General features: G+C 36.6%; 1 protein-coding gene across 1 annotated transcript; it reads right to left on the reverse strand.

Moving 5' to 3' along the window:
• Positions 1-2,582: 2,582 nt before the first annotated feature.
• Positions 2,583-3,936, reverse strand: LOC140173668 (uncharacterized). Its single transcript, XM_072198177.1, has 2 exons — positions 3,606-3,936; positions 2,583-3,280 (listed from the first exon to the last, which is right to left on the reverse strand). The coding sequence occupies exons 1-2, from the start codon at positions 3,934-3,936 to the stop codon at positions 2,583-2,585; spliced, it is 1,029 nt and encodes a 342-aa protein (XP_072054278.1).
• Between the last annotated feature and the right edge of the window lie 14,169 nt (positions 3,937-18,105).

Genomic DNA, 18,105 nt, shown 5'->3' on the forward strand with positions numbered 1-18,105 from the left:
TAAGTGTTAAGTTTTTGGCTCTAGAGACATTAGGCATCACTTTTAAAACGCACCCAAAACTTAACAAATAGGCTATCCTTTAAAAGCGTCTCCTTTGATATGAAAAGTGAACCTATAGATATTAACCTACGGCTACGCTTTTTAAGTGATATCTTTAATATCTAAGGCTACGCTTTTTAAATGATGCTGCATTTGTGTATCCTTTTCTCTTATAAAAAGGCAACACAGAGAAAAGCGTAGCCTATTCTATGAATAGGCTACGCTTTTCAAATGTAGCCTAAAAAAAGTTTGGCTGAATGGGTATTTTTCTTGTAGTGAAAAGAGATGATTTGGACAAATCTCTGGAGGTCATTTTCAAATAAGGCAAGAAAGCTGTGATTGGTGAATAATCAATTTTTGGAAAACAGAAAAAACTACATGGTTTTATTGAAGGAGTTAACCCCTAATCCCTTTGGAGCGAGGAATTTCCCATTGGTGAGCTTGCTGACCGAGTTTCTCAGTATCCCAGGGACATGCGGCTTACTCACCGGACTGGTATGGAAGTAATGGGGAAATTCATTCAGTTCGGTGGATTTTTTGTTTTTGTATGTTTATCCTTTGATTTTTACCTATTACTGATAAGTGTTTTGTGTAGATTGTTGCTTCGCGTCTTTTGTGTGTCGATCGTGCGATTGAGCTGCTAGGTGCGGAGTAGCAGGTTGCTGTGGACAGGACAGCTTCCTTAGAGCGTTCTCTGAAGGAGAGGGATGGCATTATTGTTGACGTAACCACAAAAATGAAAAATGAAGAGGAAGAAATTCTAAAGTTGTAGGATTAGATTTTCCTCTTGCAAGCCCAGATCAAAGAAAATGATAAGACGAAAGGAGAAATGATGTCTCGGATTCATGAACTAGAGGAGGAAGGGCTTGAGATGTTTGTCATAGGGTTCAACCATGCTGTCAGCCAGGTGCAGCTTTTTTCTCCTAATTTTGATGTGGGGAAGCTTGATGTTACGAAAATAGTTATCAATGGAGAGCTCGTCGAAGTTGAAGCTGGCGAAGAGCATGCTGAGAGCATTCCTCCTCCTTCCTAGTATATTTGGTTATTTTGTATTTGTAATTGTTCTGAACTGTTTTTTGCTTTCCGACTTGTACGAAGTACATTGGACTTGTTTGATCCAACTTTTTGGTGTCGGTTTTAACTTATGAACTGCTCATGGATGAATGTTTTGATTCCAACTTCTACATATTTTGCTGGTTAGATAGTGATAATTGATAGATATATCTGTGTGGATAATCTGGTAAGGATCCAGAATTAGGGTTATTTGTATTTGAAAAAGAGGCCTTTTTTGTTTGGGAGTATTGTCGATGTTTACAGGTCGAAATACATGACTTCTTTTTTGTTTGACTTTTGTTGGATACCAACTTTTAAATCGGTCCTTTCAAAACTCTTTGTCCGAAGTATAGAGTCGGTTTCATCATTGTTAATATTTCGAATAATTGTTGCCTATATATGAATGTGATTTCCAACTCTGTTTTGTTGGTTTGATGTTATCGATTTGATAAGTATAAAGTATCGATAATTGGGTGGAGAGTGATAAATTTATTTGTTTACGAAAACTATCCTTTTGGAAAGGTATGAACTAGTCGGCCTCATTAAAACCTGTCCGAGTAAAACCCTCCTTAGGGATAAAACCTCGTGATTTGGTAAAAGAGTACCTGGCCACTTCAAGTTTACAATAGAGATTCAACTGTAATAGATCTTTAAAGATGAAATGTTCCAAGGTTGGGGATAGTTATTCCTTCTAGCATTTCAAGAGAGTATGCTCTTTTTCCAATGACTTTAGAGACGCGAAAGGGGCCTTCCCAATTAATAGCTAGTTTCCCATGTCCTGACGGCTTCCGAACTTCTTTAATTTGCCGTAGCACTAAGTCTCCTTCCTTAAGGGTCCTCGGTCATACTTTCTTGTTGTATTGTTTTTGCATAGTTGCTTGCATGGCTCATTGTCTGAGTTCTGTTAAGCATCATTCTTCTTCTTTTAGGTCTTGCTTGGGTGATCTGGCTTCTACGTTGGACTATTCGTCAAAGTACTTGGTCCGGGTGGACCCTTGGCTGAGTTTAATTGGGATCATGCATTTTGTGCCATAGACTAGTCGGAACGGGCTTTCTTTCGTTGAGGACTGTGGTGTAGTGTTATAGCTCCACAGTACTTCTGGTATAAGCTCCACCCATTGTCCTTTAGCATCAGTTAGTTTCTTTTTTAAGGCCTGTAAAATAACTTTGTTAGCCGTCTCTGCGAGCTCGTTATTTTGTGGGTGTTCGACGGAGGAAAAATGATGTTTGATATGTAGATCGGTTAAGTATGAAGCAGTTTTCTTATCTGTGAATTGCTGGCCATTATCCGATATGATTTTCCTAGGTAATCCGAATATATAGATAATTGATTTCCAAATAAAACTTTGTACCTTTTTTACTGTGATTTTTGCAAGTGGCTGTGCTTCTATCCACTTTCTGAAGTAGTCAATTGCTACCATGAGGAACCTTACCTGTCCTGGCGAGACTGAGAATGGACCGAGTATATCCATCCCCCATTTGTGGAAGGGCTAGCTGACATCTGAAGTGTGCAATAGCTCGGCCAGGTTGTGAATAAGCGGTGCACATTTTTGACATGCATCACACTTTTGTACTTTATTCCTGCAATCTTCTCTTATCGTTGGCCAGTAGTATCTTGCCTGGTGGATTTTTGTGGCCAGGCTTCTGCTTCCTGTATGGTGTCCACAGATTCCTTCGTGAACTTCCTCTATTGTGTTTTCGGCTTCTGTTCGGCTGCGGCATTTTAGTAATGGCCTAGAAATACTTCGTTTGTATAGGTCTGTTCCCATCATAGTATAGTGATTTGCTTTGTATCTGAATGACCTTGTATTTTTATTTTCTAGTATTTCTCCAGTCTTCAGGTAGTGAATAAATAGGCTTAGCCAATCCTCCTTCTGAAAGTGCCCGTTTACCTGTTGTACCACTAGGAGAGAATCGTAGTACACCTTTAAACTTGTGACTTCTACTTCCCTGGCTAGCCTTAGGCGGGCCAATAGAGCTTCATATTCGGCTTGGTTATTGGTTGTTTCAAAAAGGAATTTGATTGATTGTTCAGCTCGGACTCTAATACTGTCTTTAAGAAGGATGCCTGCTCCGTAGCCACTTTCGTTTGATGCTCCATCTACGTATAGTTCCCATGTCTTGGGTGTTTCTTCTTTGTTTGTGAACTCCGAGATTAAATCAGCCAATGCTTGGGCTTTAGGTGATCCTTTTGATTGGTATGAGATATCAAATTCAGAGAGCTATATTGCCCATTTTGTGAGTCGGCCTGCTAAGTCTGGTCGTGATAATATTTGTTGCAAGGGGTGAACCAATCTGAACTATTATTGGATGTATTTGAAAGCAATGTCGTAAACGTCGAGCATTAATGACCAGTCTAAACGCTAATTTTTCTATCATCGGGTATCTAACATCTGCATCTTGTAAAACTTTACTCACAAAGTATACTGGATGTTGTTCTTTCTCTGTTTCTGTTACAAGCACGGAGCTAACCATGTTAGTGGAAATTGAAAGGAACACGAAAAGGCGTTTACCTTGTTCTGGCTTTTTGAGTATATGTGGCAACCCTAGGATTTGTTTGAGCTCAGCGAAGGTCTTTTCACATTCTTCCGTCCACATGAACTTGTTAGCCTTCTTCTGTGTTGAAGAAATGGTATGATCTGGTAGCTGTCGGGGTAGAAATCGGGACAGGACAGCTAGACGACCTGTGAGGCATTGCACTTCTTTGATAGTTCGAGGTGACTGCATGTTTATGATGGCTTGGCACTTGTCAGGATTGGCTTCTATTCCCCTGTTTGTAAGTAGGAATCCAAGGAATTTACCTTTTTGTACTCCAAATGCACATTTTTCTGGATTTAGCCTCATGTTATATTTTCTGAGCTATTGAAAAACCTCCTAAAGATCTACTTCATGTTGTTTCTCTAAGCTTGACTTGATGACGATATCGTCGACATAAATCTCGATGTTTTGTCCAACTTGGTCCTTGAAGACTTTGTCCATCAGTCTTTGAGAGGTTGCCCTTGCATTCTTTAGTCTAAGACATTACTTTATAGCAAAATTTACCTTGGTCAGTTATAAAAGCCATCTTGTTTTCATCATCTGGGTGCATTTTTATTTGGTTATAACCGGAATATACATCCATGAAGCTGAGCACTTGATATCCTGAGGTGTCGTCTACCAGTCTGTCAATGTTTGGCAGTGGATAGGAATCCTTCGGGCAAGCTTTTTTCAAATATGTAAAATCTACACATATTCGCCATTTCCCTGAGCTTTCTTGACCATCACCACATTTGCTAGATACGAGGAAAAGCGAATTTCTTGGATGAACCTTGCGTCAAGTAATTTTTGTGTTTCTACTGCTGTTACATTTCTTCTTTCCATGCCCAGATTGCTCTTCTTTTGTCTTACAGGTCGGTTGTTAGGGTTGATGATAACTTATAACATATAAAATTCAGGTCGATCCCTGGCATATCAGCAGGGGTCCATGGAAATAGATCGGCATTGGCCCTTAGTGTGTCTACCAGATTTTGTTTTGTTCCTGTAGAAAAAGCAGAGCTGGCGTTAGTGAATTGATTTATTTGACCGAGCTGTACCTTTTCCAGCTCGTCCGTTGGGGTGGGGTGACTATTGTCGTCTCTTGGGTCCATCTCTGCTAGAGTGGGGATGCTTTCTGATTTGTATACAGAATGGATCCTCGGGATGGTCTCCTTCAAGATGGTCTTTAACCTGCATTGTAACACTCTCTGGCTTCCTTATGGTCAATGTGCACTGTTGCCACTATGTTATCCTGCTCAAGAAACTTGACGCACAGATGAATTATGGAGACAATAGCTCCTAAAGAATTAAGGGACAGGCACCCCAAAATAATATTAAAAGGGCTAACACAGTTGACTACTAAAAATTGAGTATCTAATGTTTTTGAGTTCAGGGGTTCCCCTAGTGTTGTCCTTAACCATTCATAATCTGATATAGGGACTCTTTTGCCGGAGAATCCTACTAGTTCTCTGCTCGATGGTCGTAATGCTTTGTCACTTAATTGCATTTTCTTAAATATGGAGTAGAATAACACATCATCACTGCTCCCTGGGTCGAGTAGGACCTTTTTTATTGTTAGCTCTCCTACTTGCACTGAGATCACCACTGGGTCATGTAAGTTCAAGGATTGTGACTTAAAGTCGTCGGCGCCAAAACTGATGTGGGCAGCTGAGGTCAGAGTTGGCGGGCATTGATGAGATCCTTCCATTGTCATCATAGATCAGTAGCTTCTCTTCCTAGCTGTATTGGTGGCTCTGCCTCCAGCAAAACCACTTAAAAAGTAATTTATAATTCTCTTAGAGGTAGAAGTTTTGATTGGACCGTGCCATGTTCCTTTTTCTTTGCGATCTGAACTATAGCTCGGCCTGTCCGTGTCTCTGGCTAGTTCTTTCTGGTTTTTGGAAGTGATATATTTGTACAATAAGCCTTGCCTTTCTAGTCTTTCCAGCAAGTCTCTAGCTACCACACATTCATCAGTAGTGTGGCTGAACTTTTGGTGAAAGGCATAATGCTTGTTTCTGTCGTCGTACTTATGGTTTTAGTACATTCCTTCTTTGCTCGATGGCTTTATTAACTTGTATGTAGTATCTCCTTAATGATGTCCTCCCTTTTAGTGTTGAACCTGGTATACAAATAAAATTTCAGAGTTAGTTTAAAAGGTTTTTAAGAGTCCTTATTTTGGGACCTGTAGGACTTGTCTTCTTCCTTCCGAGATGGTGGCTTCTCTGTCCTCCAGGCTTCTCGTAACTCCTCTATTTCGATTTGTCCAGTCGCTTTGTCCCAAAACTTCTCCAATGTCTTTTGTTTCACGACAGCTATAGCTTCCTGGAATTTTCCAAGTCAGAGGCCACTTTTGATGGTGTGTAGCTGCACTTCTGGATTGAGGACAGTGATCTCCATGGCTGCTACTATGAAGCACGTCATGTAATCCTTCAGGCTCTCATGCTGTCCTTGCTTGATCCTGCTGAGGTAGTCTGAATCTCGCACATAGATATTGGATGCTGCAAAGTGATTTATGAACAATTTGGTGAATTCATCAAAGCTGGATACAGAACCTGCAGGTAAGTTAGAAAACCATAATAAAGCAGCTTGATCTAAAAAGGTCGGAAAAGATCAGCACAAGATGGGATCGGAGTCACTGTTAAGGAACATCATGGATTTGAATTTTGTAATGTGAACTTTAGGATGTCCGATCCCCTTGTACGGTGTGAGGGTCATTGGATGTGTAAAATTTTTAGGCATTTTAAAATTCATTATTCCTTTAGAAAAGGGGCCATTTTGCCGTCTTTCAGTATTGAGAGGTATATCTCCTATCTTTGCTTTTGACTTCGACTGTTATTCTTCATGGGGATCAGTGTTGACTTTCTTATGGTCATTTTTTCCCTCGTCTTTGTTTTGGATAACTGCTAACATGTTGGCCGTTCCCTGATTGTTCGCTAGTAAAGTAGCATTAGCGGCCAAGAGCTCAGCATTTGTTGGGTTCGCTTGAGGAGTGACAGAATGGTTCGTCATGTCTTGATCTTTTCAAAGAAAAAGAAAAGAACAGCCGAAGATAATGGCGTTAGGTTTGAAAAAATTGTGGAAGAGGCGTTACCCCACGGTGGGCGCCAAATGTTCTTGCAAGGATACTCTTTCGAGCTATGCGTCGGCTTCGCATTAATCTTGATGTGTTTGGCAGCTCAAACTGAACTGGGAATACCCTCGTGAACTCAGACCCGAGCGTGGTACCTGCAAAAGAGACTCCGACGCTTAAGTCAGTAAAAAGTCACTTGATAAAACGAGTATATGATCTGTTTATGATTCCTCTGCCTTGGTAGCTATAGTCGGTCCTATGCTCGATTTATAGCTTAGTCGGTGTTGAATAGGTCATCGGCTTTAGCCGAGATCTTCATGACCGATCTCATGGTGAGATCGTGAGTGGTGTTCTGTTAGGATTGAGTCATTTTTGTTATTTAGGAAATGAGTCATGCCGAGGTATAAGTCAGTTTTTCCGAAATTCTAGGGGTGCAATACATATTAGTTTAAAAATTTGAATTCATTTACTTTTAGAAAAAGACATAGACCTTTTATATTAGAGTTGTACATAGTTACATTTTCATTTGTTGTTTCTATTTAATAGGGGTGGCAAATGGGCCTAAATCTGCCAGGCTGACCCACGTAACCTGCTAAACAAGGTGGGCCAAGCTGGAAAATTGGGACCGTCAAATAGTAAAAGCCCATCTAACCCGCACCGCTTAAACCGCAGGCTTTTGCGGGGCGGGACGGGCTTCCCCGCCGGGCTTAGTTTTTTTTAGTGAGGGGATATTTTTGCAATTTTTTGGCCAAAACTTAACTTCCCCCAACCTAACTTAGAAGAGTATGAAGATAAAAATTGAGTATTTTGGATTATGTTTATGTTACTTTGGAGACAATATTTATAATTATATTTTGGATTATGTTTATTTTACTTTGGAGAGAATATTTATACTTATGTTTTGGATGAAAACTTAGTTTATAATTATGTTTATTAGATATTTATAATTATAAAGACTTTAATGTTTGTGAATATAAAAATTTGAATTCATTTGTTTTTAAAAAAGACAAAGTCATTTTATATTAGAGTTGTACAAAACTACGTCTTTATTTGTTACTTCTATTTTTACATTTTTTTTGTTGTCATACTTTGTCTTTTCATATGGTGTTCTTTGTCTTGCACATAATTAAAAACAAAATTGAAAAAAATAAATGAGAATGAGAAACACCAAAAATATAATATAAAATTATATCATGAGATAATTGAAAATATACCTAGTAAGGAGATGTGCCAAAGTTAAACTTACTTTGGTTAAGAAAAATAATAAAAATAAAAAATACCAAAAATATAATATAAATTTATTTTATAATCATGATATATTTGAATGTATTTAGTAAAAAAATGTGCTAAATTTAAACTTACTCGAAAGAGTAAGATAGATATACTATTAACATGTATAAGTTGTAGAATTTCAATATTTGTAACTAAAATTTTTATAATTATTATTATGATATTTTTAATGTTTATTTATTATATTTAATTAGTATTTTATGTTTTAATGAATAATAATAAACAAGAGTTTTTTCTTTGAATGTTTTAAAAAAATTTAAATAATGATGATTAGTTGATTTTTAAGTTTTACCAAATCATCAAAGTTGTTGATGTAGTATCATTAGAAGAGAAACATATGACTTAAATTCATTGTATAAGAAGTTGGTATCAACTTTTATATTATAAGAATAGATATCTAAACCACATGTTACTAGATATTGAATAAACTCATAATACTCTTTTCTCTAGTTACTACCGAAGAGTTAAGGAGTCCCCAATTCAGATCAACATTCTTTGGAAGTATTTCTTGTTGTGTTTTTAAGATTGTGTTTCAAACTTAATACCACATGAGACATTCTAATAAAAATAAAAATTTTGAATTGATTTATGACCGTTGCTAATCTTCTTGAAAACATGGCCATTGCTAATTAAGAAAAAAAGTATTAAATTGAATTATTGCTAATTTAGAAGAAAATCATTGAAGTGTTTCATGATCAGTGCATGAATTGAATTATATAAAAGGAGAAGCATCAGATACAATTATATATATATACCCCAAAACACTCTCAAATTTTTTAATCTGTAACTTATGCTCTCTTTCTCTCAATAATATTAAGCCTTCTCAAATATTAGCAAAAGCTACTTGTAATAACTTTTTCAATTAAGAAGAAGAATGAGGTTGTGCTAGTAACACCCTACCATTTATTGCTCTATGCTTAAGTCATATTCAATTATGGTTTGCTGCTACGACACAAGGTTAAGATATAAACATGTATATATAGAAGGAATATTATACTAGAAGTCTGTGAAAAGATTTAAAACTCGAGAAAAAGACAATTCGTCAATCATTTGCACTCGATAATGTATATATATAAGCACATCGGAAGAAAGGTAGATAATTAAACGCTCAAAGGAAGAATAAGAGTAAAGAGACATATATAAGTATATAGAAGTACCAGCTAGTCTCGGCCTGCAAAGACTAGGCCGGCTAGAGTTACAATAGTAAAACAGTTAGATAGACATAACCTATCTCACCAAAATACATCATAAGTCTCTAAAGGCAAGTCTTCAAAACAAGTTCATAATATAAGTGTCTCCGAAAGAAGGAAAGAGTCTAAAATTTAAGCAGAATAAAAGGTCTTCTTCGCTATCCTTCCAGATAAACCTCCTGCTCATTGAGAAGCATCGGGACCTGCATCTAAAAAGTAATAATTTCGGAAATGGGTGAGAACATCATCCCTTACAGGGTTCTCAGCAGGGCAATAATTCCAAATATACACCATGTAAAACCACATGAACTGGCTAGGCAATCCTAATTTCCAATCACACAAAGTTCAAGCCTCAGGTTCTTACTAATCTGATCAAGGTAGATAAACTAAATCTCAACTATATTAGTGATCTTTTGGTGCACGAAATTGCAATCACACATTTGCAACTCCGTACAACTAACCAGCAAGTGCACTGGGTCATCCAAGTAATAATTTCTTACGCGAGTAAGGGTCGATCCCACAGAGATTGTCGGCTTGAAGCAAGCTATGGTTATCCTGTAACTCTTAGTCAGGAGATTAGTGATAAAAATGATTTCGCTTGTAAAAAGTAAAAGAGTATGAAATGAATGATACTTGTTATTCAGTAATGGAGAACAAGTTGAGGTTTCAAAGATGATCTGTCTTCTAAATCTCTGCTTTCCTACTGTCTTCTTCTCCAAACACGCATGGCTCGTTCTATGGCAGGCCGTATGTTGGTGGATCACCGTTGTCAATGGCTACCATCCTTCCTCTCAGTGAAAATGGTCCAAATACGGCTTCTGTACAGCTAATCATCTGTTGGATCTCTCGTCTCGGATGACAAATACCAGACACAACTTCCGCACGGCTAATCATCTGTCGGTTCTCACTTGTGTCGGAATAGGACATCTCTATCCTTTTGCACACTGTCACTGTGCCCAACGTTCATGAGTTTGAAGCTCGTTTGTTCTAACTTCTACCACGAAGGTTCTGATCTCATGAGTTTGAATGCTCTGTTGTCAGGAGATGCAAGTCAAACTCGTGGATTAGAAACCCAAGAGATACGCACTCAAGCTGTCGCCCAATGACTATGTTGAGCTAGGATAGAACAAAAGTAGTTGTCAAGCACGCGTTCATAAATTTGAGAATGATGATGAGTGTCACGGATCATCACATTCTTTATATTGAAGTACGAGTGAGTATCTTAGAACAAAAGCAAGTGTGATTGAATAGAAAACAATAGTAATTGCATTAATCCATTGAAACACAGCGGAGCTCCTCACCCCCACCTATGGGGTTTAGAGACTCATGTCGTAGAAGATACAATATAAGATGTAAAATGTCATAAGTCACAAAATGGATCTCTAAAAGTAGTTTCTATACTAGACTAGTAACTTAGGTTTACAGAAAATGAGTAACTAGGTATAGATAGTGCAAAATTCACTTCCGGGGCCCACTTAGTTAGTGTTTGGGCTAAGCTTTCAAGCTTCCACGTGCATATGCCTCAAATTAGAGTTAAACACCCTGGGTGCCAAAATGGGTGTTTAACGCCAAGAAGTGTGCCAGTTCTGGCATTTTACGCCAGAAAAGGGTTTTTGGCTGGCATTTAACGCCAGTTTGGGCCATCAAATCTCAAGCAAAGTATGAACTATTATATGTTGATGGAAAGCCCAAGATGTTATCTTTCTAGCCCAATTGAGAACGCGCCAATTGAATTTTTATAGCTCCAGAAAAACACGTTTGAGTGCAGGGAGATCAGAATCCAATAGCATCTGCAGTCCTTTCTCAGCCTCTGAATCAGATATTTGCTCAGGTCCCTCAATTTCAGCCAGAAAATACCTGAAATTATAGAAAAACACACAAACTCATAGTAAAGTCCAGAAATGTGATTTTTGAATAAAAAATAATAAAAATATAATAAAAAGTGAATAAAACATGCTAAAAACTATATGAAAACACTACCAAAAAGCGTATAAAATATCCACTCATCACAACACCAAACTTAAATTGTTGCTTGTCCCCAAGCAACTAGACAAATAAAATAGGATAAAAAGAAGATTATGATGCAATAAAATTTCAGAGTCTTTAATGAGGCTCAAATTCAAATTAGATGAGCGAGGTTTATAGCTTTTTGCTTCTGAATTATTTTGGCATCTCACTATTCTTTGAAACTCAGAATGATTGGCTTCTTTCAGAATTCAGCATGCTGATGAGGTTATTGATTTTTAGTTTAACTTTGATTGATTCTTGAACATAGCTTCTTTGAGTCTTGGCTGTGACCGTTAACATTCTGTTTCCCAAAATGTACTTTATGGATACATGAATGCCACGAACACTTAGCTGGGTGAACGTTTTCAGATTGTGACTCAACTTTGCTAGAGTCCCCAGCTAGAGGTGCCCAGAGTTCTTAGGCACACTCTTTCTGCTTTGGATCATGACTTTTACCACTCAGTCTCAAGCTTTTCACCTGGACCTTCATGACACAAGCACATGGTTAGGGACATCTTGATTAAACCGCTTAGGCCATGATCTTAATTCATTAGGCTCTCCTATCCACTAATGCTCCAAGCCTTGGATCCTTCGTACCCTTGCCTTTTGGTTTAAAAGGTTATTGGCTTCTTAATGCTTGCTTTTTTTTTTGAATGCTGCTTTTTCTTGCTTCAAGAATCAATTTTATTATATTTCAGATTATCAATAACATTTGTCTGTTTACCTCTTTCTTTCAAGAGCCAAAGATTACTTAAATTTCAGTATATAAAAAATATGCACTGTTTATGCATTCATTCAGAGAGCTAAAGTAATGCCACCACATATAATTAATTTGAATTTTTCTTATTATATAATCGAAATGTTTGCACCCTTACTCTTCTAAAAAAATTTACTATTTTATTCATGTTTAATGATGATAAGAAGAGTAAATTATAGCCAAATTGGAAAAAAATAAAAATAAAGTGCTACTCATGCAATTCGAATTTTATTAAAATAACAGAAAATTAAAATAGAAATTTAAATGCTACTAATACTTATGGAATAATAATTAAAGACATAAAAATAAACGACTCTAATACTAATGCTCATGTAACTCTTAAAATTGGTTTCTAATAACAAAAGTTATCACAAATTTAGGACTCAACAACCTTTATTTTGAGAGATAAGTGCTCCTTCAATTCGTGGGATGTCTGGCTCTTCAAAGGACAGCTTCTGGCACTTTAGCTCCTATATCTCACGCCCTTGCTTCTCTTGTTCTTTGAGTAGTTTGCAGAGCATGATGTTTTGATTCTGCTGCTCTTCTTTGAGTTGATCCATAGCTTCTTGCAGCTTGGTGACAGAAGCTTCTAAGCGGGCCCAGAATTCAAATTAAGGAATTTCTGGGAGGAGCTCATGCGCCCTCCTCTTGATGGGGTTGTCTTGAACTTGAGTTCCATCCATCAACTTTTTGGTGATTGGGCGTTCAACTGGGATATACTCATCCACACCCATCTTTACCCCCGCATCTTTACATAACAGACTAATCAAGCTTGGATAAGCCAATTTGGCATCAGTGGATTCCTTGTTTGTAAATATGTAAATTTCACCAGGGATCAGCTGATGAATCTCTACCTCTTTCCCCAGCATAATACAGTGAATCATCACTGCCCTATTGACAGTGACTTCAGAGTGGTTGCTAGTTGGGAATATAGAATGCCCAATGAAATCTAGCCAACCTCTAGCAACTGGTTTGAGATCTCCTCTCTTTAGCTGGTTTGGGACACCTTTTGAATTAGTAATCCACTTGGTTCCAAGGAGGCATATGTCCTCTAGAACTTGATCTAGCCTTTTTATCTTTGGCCATTCTCCTATTAAAGGACTCTGGATCATCTTGTAGTTGAGGAAGCTTGTGAACTTCTCTCACTTTGTCAAAGTGGAAGTAAATACTCTTCCCTCTGACCATAGTTCGAAAGGAGTAGAAAGCAGTTCCCTCTATTCTTTGCTTATCTGTCATCCACAAAATTGCATAGAATTCCTAGATCATGTTTCTTCCAACGTGTATCTCAGGATTAGCTAGGACTTCCCAGCCCCTGTTTTGAATCTTCTCTTGGATCTCTGGGTATTCGTCTTCTTTCAGATTGAACTTAACTTCCGGGATCACTGATCTTCTGCACACAATTTTTAAGTAATGGTCTGTATGTTCTTTGGTTAAGAACCTCTCATGTATCCAAGGTAGTTTTGGATTGTTTTCTTTCTTGCCTCTTGAAGTGGGTTGTTTTCCTTTAGGGGCCATGATCTCAGTCTGTTTTAGCTCAGTGATCATGAAAAATCACACCAAACTTAGAGGTTTTCTTGTCCTCAAGAAAAAGAAAAGAAAGAAGAGGAATAAAGTGAGAGAAGGATTCGAATAATAGGTCAAGGAGGTTGGCCGAATGTATATTTAAAAGGGAGGGGGAATGGGTTTTGAATTTTTAGAAAAAGATAAGATAGAAAGATATGATTGATAAAAGATAAACATGATATGAAAAAGATAAGATTTTAAAATTTAAAAGATATGAAAAAGATATGAGGAAGTTAAATCTGAATTTTTGTTAATGCATCTAAGAAATAAAAGATAATATGGATGAATTAAAAAGATTTGGAAAGAAATTAGAAAGATAAATGAGTTTTAAAAATGTTTTGGAAAAGAATTGAAAAGAATTGAAAAAGAATTAAAAAGAATTTATAAGATTATTAATTTTTGGAAATGGAAATTGAAGGATGAATATTTGTAACATTTTTATGCAGAAAATTATGAATTAAAACATGAAAATTCAAAAAAAAATTGAATTGGAAATGAAATTACCTCCCCCTTGCTGTTTTGGCGTTAAACGCCCAGAATGATAGCCATTCTGGCGTTTAACGCCTATCTGGTAGCCATTTTGGGCATTTAACGCCCAGCCAGGTACCCTGGCTGGCGTTAAACGCCAAAAATCCTTTGTTACTGAGCTTTTTTTCTGAATGCCCAGGATGCTACATTTACTGGCGTTAAATGCATAGAATGATAGCCATTTTGGCATTTAATGCCCAAAATGCCTCTTTACTGGCGTTTTAACGCCAGTGAGCTCTTTTTCTTTGTGATTGATGTGATCAGAAATTGGCAGATTAAGAATTAATTAGAGAAATAGCGTTGTGAGTACAGTTCTTAACCGGCAAAAATCCACTCGTCAATTTAAAAAAAGGGTTGTCACATTTTTTAGAAATAAAATACTGGGAGTATGAGTCCCAGGTCGTCTCCCAACGAGTTGCAGGAAGATGTACTATTTTATCAATTAGAGGTTTTCAAAAGGGGTTTTGAATTTGTTGAACGGAAAATTAAATTAGAGAATTTATATGATTTAAATAAAATCTTGGCTGGGAGAAGATTAATTGGAAGTTTTATCCTTGTTAGAATTTTATCAAAAGCAATTAATTATTAGTCATTATTTTAATTTAGTTAGCCCTCAACGAATGAAGGAAAGTCAAATTAAAAATCAACTTCTATTCACAAGTCCTAATCCTCTCCCTTGGGAAGGATTAAAGTTAGTGATTCACAAGTCAACCAACAATAAACTAATTACAATTGAACTCTTGAGTATTCTAACTCAAGGTTCTCCTTTTAATCATCTCCCAATCAAGTTGGAAAACTACTCACTCATCATAATTATAGACTTCACAAAATCAATGGGGAAAATAAGAGAAGACATAATAAATAATACTAAAAGAGATTAATTAAAAGTAGAAATAGTTCTTTATTAATAACTTATGAAAATAATCCAATGTTAACTCTGGAGGAATTAAGAATATGGAAGAATAAAGGAAAAGTAAATAATAAACTGTAGTGATTAGTACCGGAGGTAGACTCTTCTCAAAAGCTAAAGCCAAAATCTTCAAAATCCTAATTTATGAATGTTCAAGTAAGAAAACCTAAGAGAGGAGTAAATCCAGATCTAAAAAACTTGAAATCGTGCGGAATGAATTGTTTGTTTTTGTCTCTGCATGTTCCCTGGCTCTAATCTGTGTTTCTGGGCCGAAAGTCAGAAACTCTGCCAGCGACTTTTGTAATTCTACAGATCGCGCACGTTACGCGGCCGTGTCGTCCATGCGATCGCATCACTCAGCGTCTCTTATACCACGCGTGCGCGTTGATGAGCGGATATTTTATACGCTTTTTGGGGGTAATTTCATGTAGATTTTAGCATGTTTTAAATTAGTTTTAGTAGAATATTATTAGTTTTTAGGCAAAAATCATATTTCTGGACTTTACTATGAGTTTGTGTGTTTTTCTGTGATTTTAGGTATTTTCTGGCTGAAATTGAGGGAGCTGAGCAAAAATCTGAGTTAGGCTGAAAAAGGACTACTGATGCTGTTGGATCCTGACCTCTCTGCACTCGGAATGGATTTTTTGGAGCTACAGGAGTCCAATTGACGCGCTCTCAATTGGTTGGAAAGTAGACATCCAGGGCTTTCCAGCAATATATAATAGTTCATACTTTGCGCGAAGATAGATGACGTAAACTGGCATTCAACGCCAGTTTCATGCTGCTGTCTGGCGTCCAGCGCCAGAAACAGGTTACAAGTTGGAGTTCAGCGCCCAAAACACGTTACAACCTGGCGTTCAACTCCAGAAACAGCCCAAGCACGTGAGAAGCTTTAGTCTCAGCCCCAGCACACACCAAGTGGGTCCCAGAAGTGGATTTCTGCACCAATTATCTTAGTTTACTCATTTTTTGTAAACCTAGGTTACTAGTTTACTATTTAAACAACTTTTAGAGACTTATCTTGTACCTCATGACATTTTAGATCTGAAATTTGTACCTTTTGGCAGCATGAGTCTCTAAACTCCATTGTTGGGGGTGAGGAGCTCTGCAGCATCTCGATGAATTAATGCAATTACTTTTGTTTTCCATTCAAACACGCTTGTTCCTATCCAAGATGTTCATTCGCGCTTAAACATGAAGAAGGTGATAATCCGTGACACTCATCACCTTCCTCAAATCCATGAACATGTGCCCGACAACCACCTCCGTTCTACATCAGGTTGAATGAGCTTCTCTTAGATTCCTTAATCAGAATCTTCGTGGTATAAGCTAGAATTGATGGCGGCCACTCTTGAGGATCCGGAAAGTCTAAACCTTGTCTGTGGTATTCCGAGTAGGATTCAAGGATTGAATGGCTGTGACGAGCTTCAAACTCGCGATTGCTGGGCATGATGACAAACGCAAAAGGATCAATGGATCCTATTCCAACACGATCGAGAACCAACAGCTGATTAGCCGTGCTGTGACAGAGCATCTGGACCGTTTTCACTGAGAGGATTGGAGGTAGCCACTGACAATGGTGACACCCTACATACAGCTTGCCATGGAAGGAGCCTTGCGTGTGGAAAAGGATTTCAAGGAAGAGTTGAAGTTCAGAGGACAAAGCATCTCCAAAACCCCAACATATTCTCCATTAATAAAGTAACAATTACTTATTCTAAACACTTTTACTTCTTACAATTAAATCCAAATAACCTTGTTGACATCCTGACTAAGATTAATAAAACAAACATAGCTTGCTTCAAACCAATAATCTCCGTGGGATCGACCCTTACTCACGTAAGGTATTACTTGGACGACCCAGTGCACTTGCTGGTTAGTTGTACGGATTGCAAATTCGTGCACCAAGTTTTTGGCGCCGTTGTCGGGGATTGTTCGAGTTTGAACAACTAAAGGTTTATTTTATTTCTTAGATTAGGAAGATTTTGGCAATTGGGTTAGAGTCTTTTATTTTCTTTTCAAAAATATTATTTTTCTTTATTAATTTTTTATTTTTCTTTGAGTCTAGTGTCTTGTTATAAGTTTGGTGTCAATTGCATATTTTATATTTTTCTTTAAAATTTTCGTATTAGTGTTCTTTATTCTTCCTTGATCTTCAAGTTGTTCTTGTTTATTTTTCTTGTTTGATCTTTAATTTTTCTTGTTCTGTGTCTTTTCTTGTTTCACTTGTGTTCTTTTTAAAGCATTAATCTTCCAAAAGGAATATACCTATTTAGAACAAGTGTTACATTTACTCCTAATTGGCTAGAGCGTTGGTCTATGTTCTTGGCAATTGGGCATCTTCTTTTTTTTAAAATCTTTTTTCAAAAATAATTTTTCTTGATTTAATCTTGTGCCAAACTTTAAGTTTGGTGTTTTCTTGTTAATCTTTTCATAATTTTCGAAAATTTTATTAAAGTCTTCTAAAAATTTTAAGTTTGGTGTTCTTTCTTTTGTTCTTGGTGTTCTTGTGAATCTTCAAGGTGTTCTTGAGTCTTTCTTGTGTTTTGATCTTAAAATTTTTATGTTTGGTGTTCCTTGGTGTTTTCCTCCAAAATTTTCGAAAATAAGGAGCATTAGATCTAAAAATTTTTAGTCTTGTGTCTTTTATATGCTTTTCTCTTTCATCAAAAAATTCAAAATTCAAAAAAAATATCTTTTCTAACTAATTTTAAACTATATTTTCGAAATTTTTATATAAAAATTCAGATTTCAATTTCAAAATTTTTCAATTCTTATCTTTTTAAGTTTTTTTTTTAAAAAAAAGATATTTTTAATATATATTTTATTACCTTTTTCAAAAATATCCTAACCACTTTCTCTTTTTCCTCAAATTTTTCGAAAATCTTCATAAACTTTTTCAAATTTTTATAAATTTTAATTTTTAATTTTCTTTCTTTATTTATTTTATTTTTATTTCGGTTTTTATTTTATTTTATTATTTCAAAAATTATTCTTATAATAAAATAGACAATATCAACATCCATACCATCTCCGTTGCTCCATCATGGAACTAAGAGGAAATTAACAGTCCAGGAGGACTCTGGGGTCATATGCTAACCCCACTACTGCTTCATATGGGAGTAGTACCTGTATACCCTCCATTGGAGTTAGTAGCTTTGAGTTGAATCCTCATCTCATT

Source organism: Arachis hypogaea, chromosome 6 (genome assembly GCF_003086295.3).
Source record: "Arachis hypogaea cultivar Tifrunner chromosome 6, arahy.Tifrunner.gnm2.J5K5, whole genome shotgun sequence".
In the NCBI taxonomy this organism is placed as follows: Eukaryota; Viridiplantae; Streptophyta; class Magnoliopsida; order Fabales; family Fabaceae; genus Arachis; species Arachis hypogaea.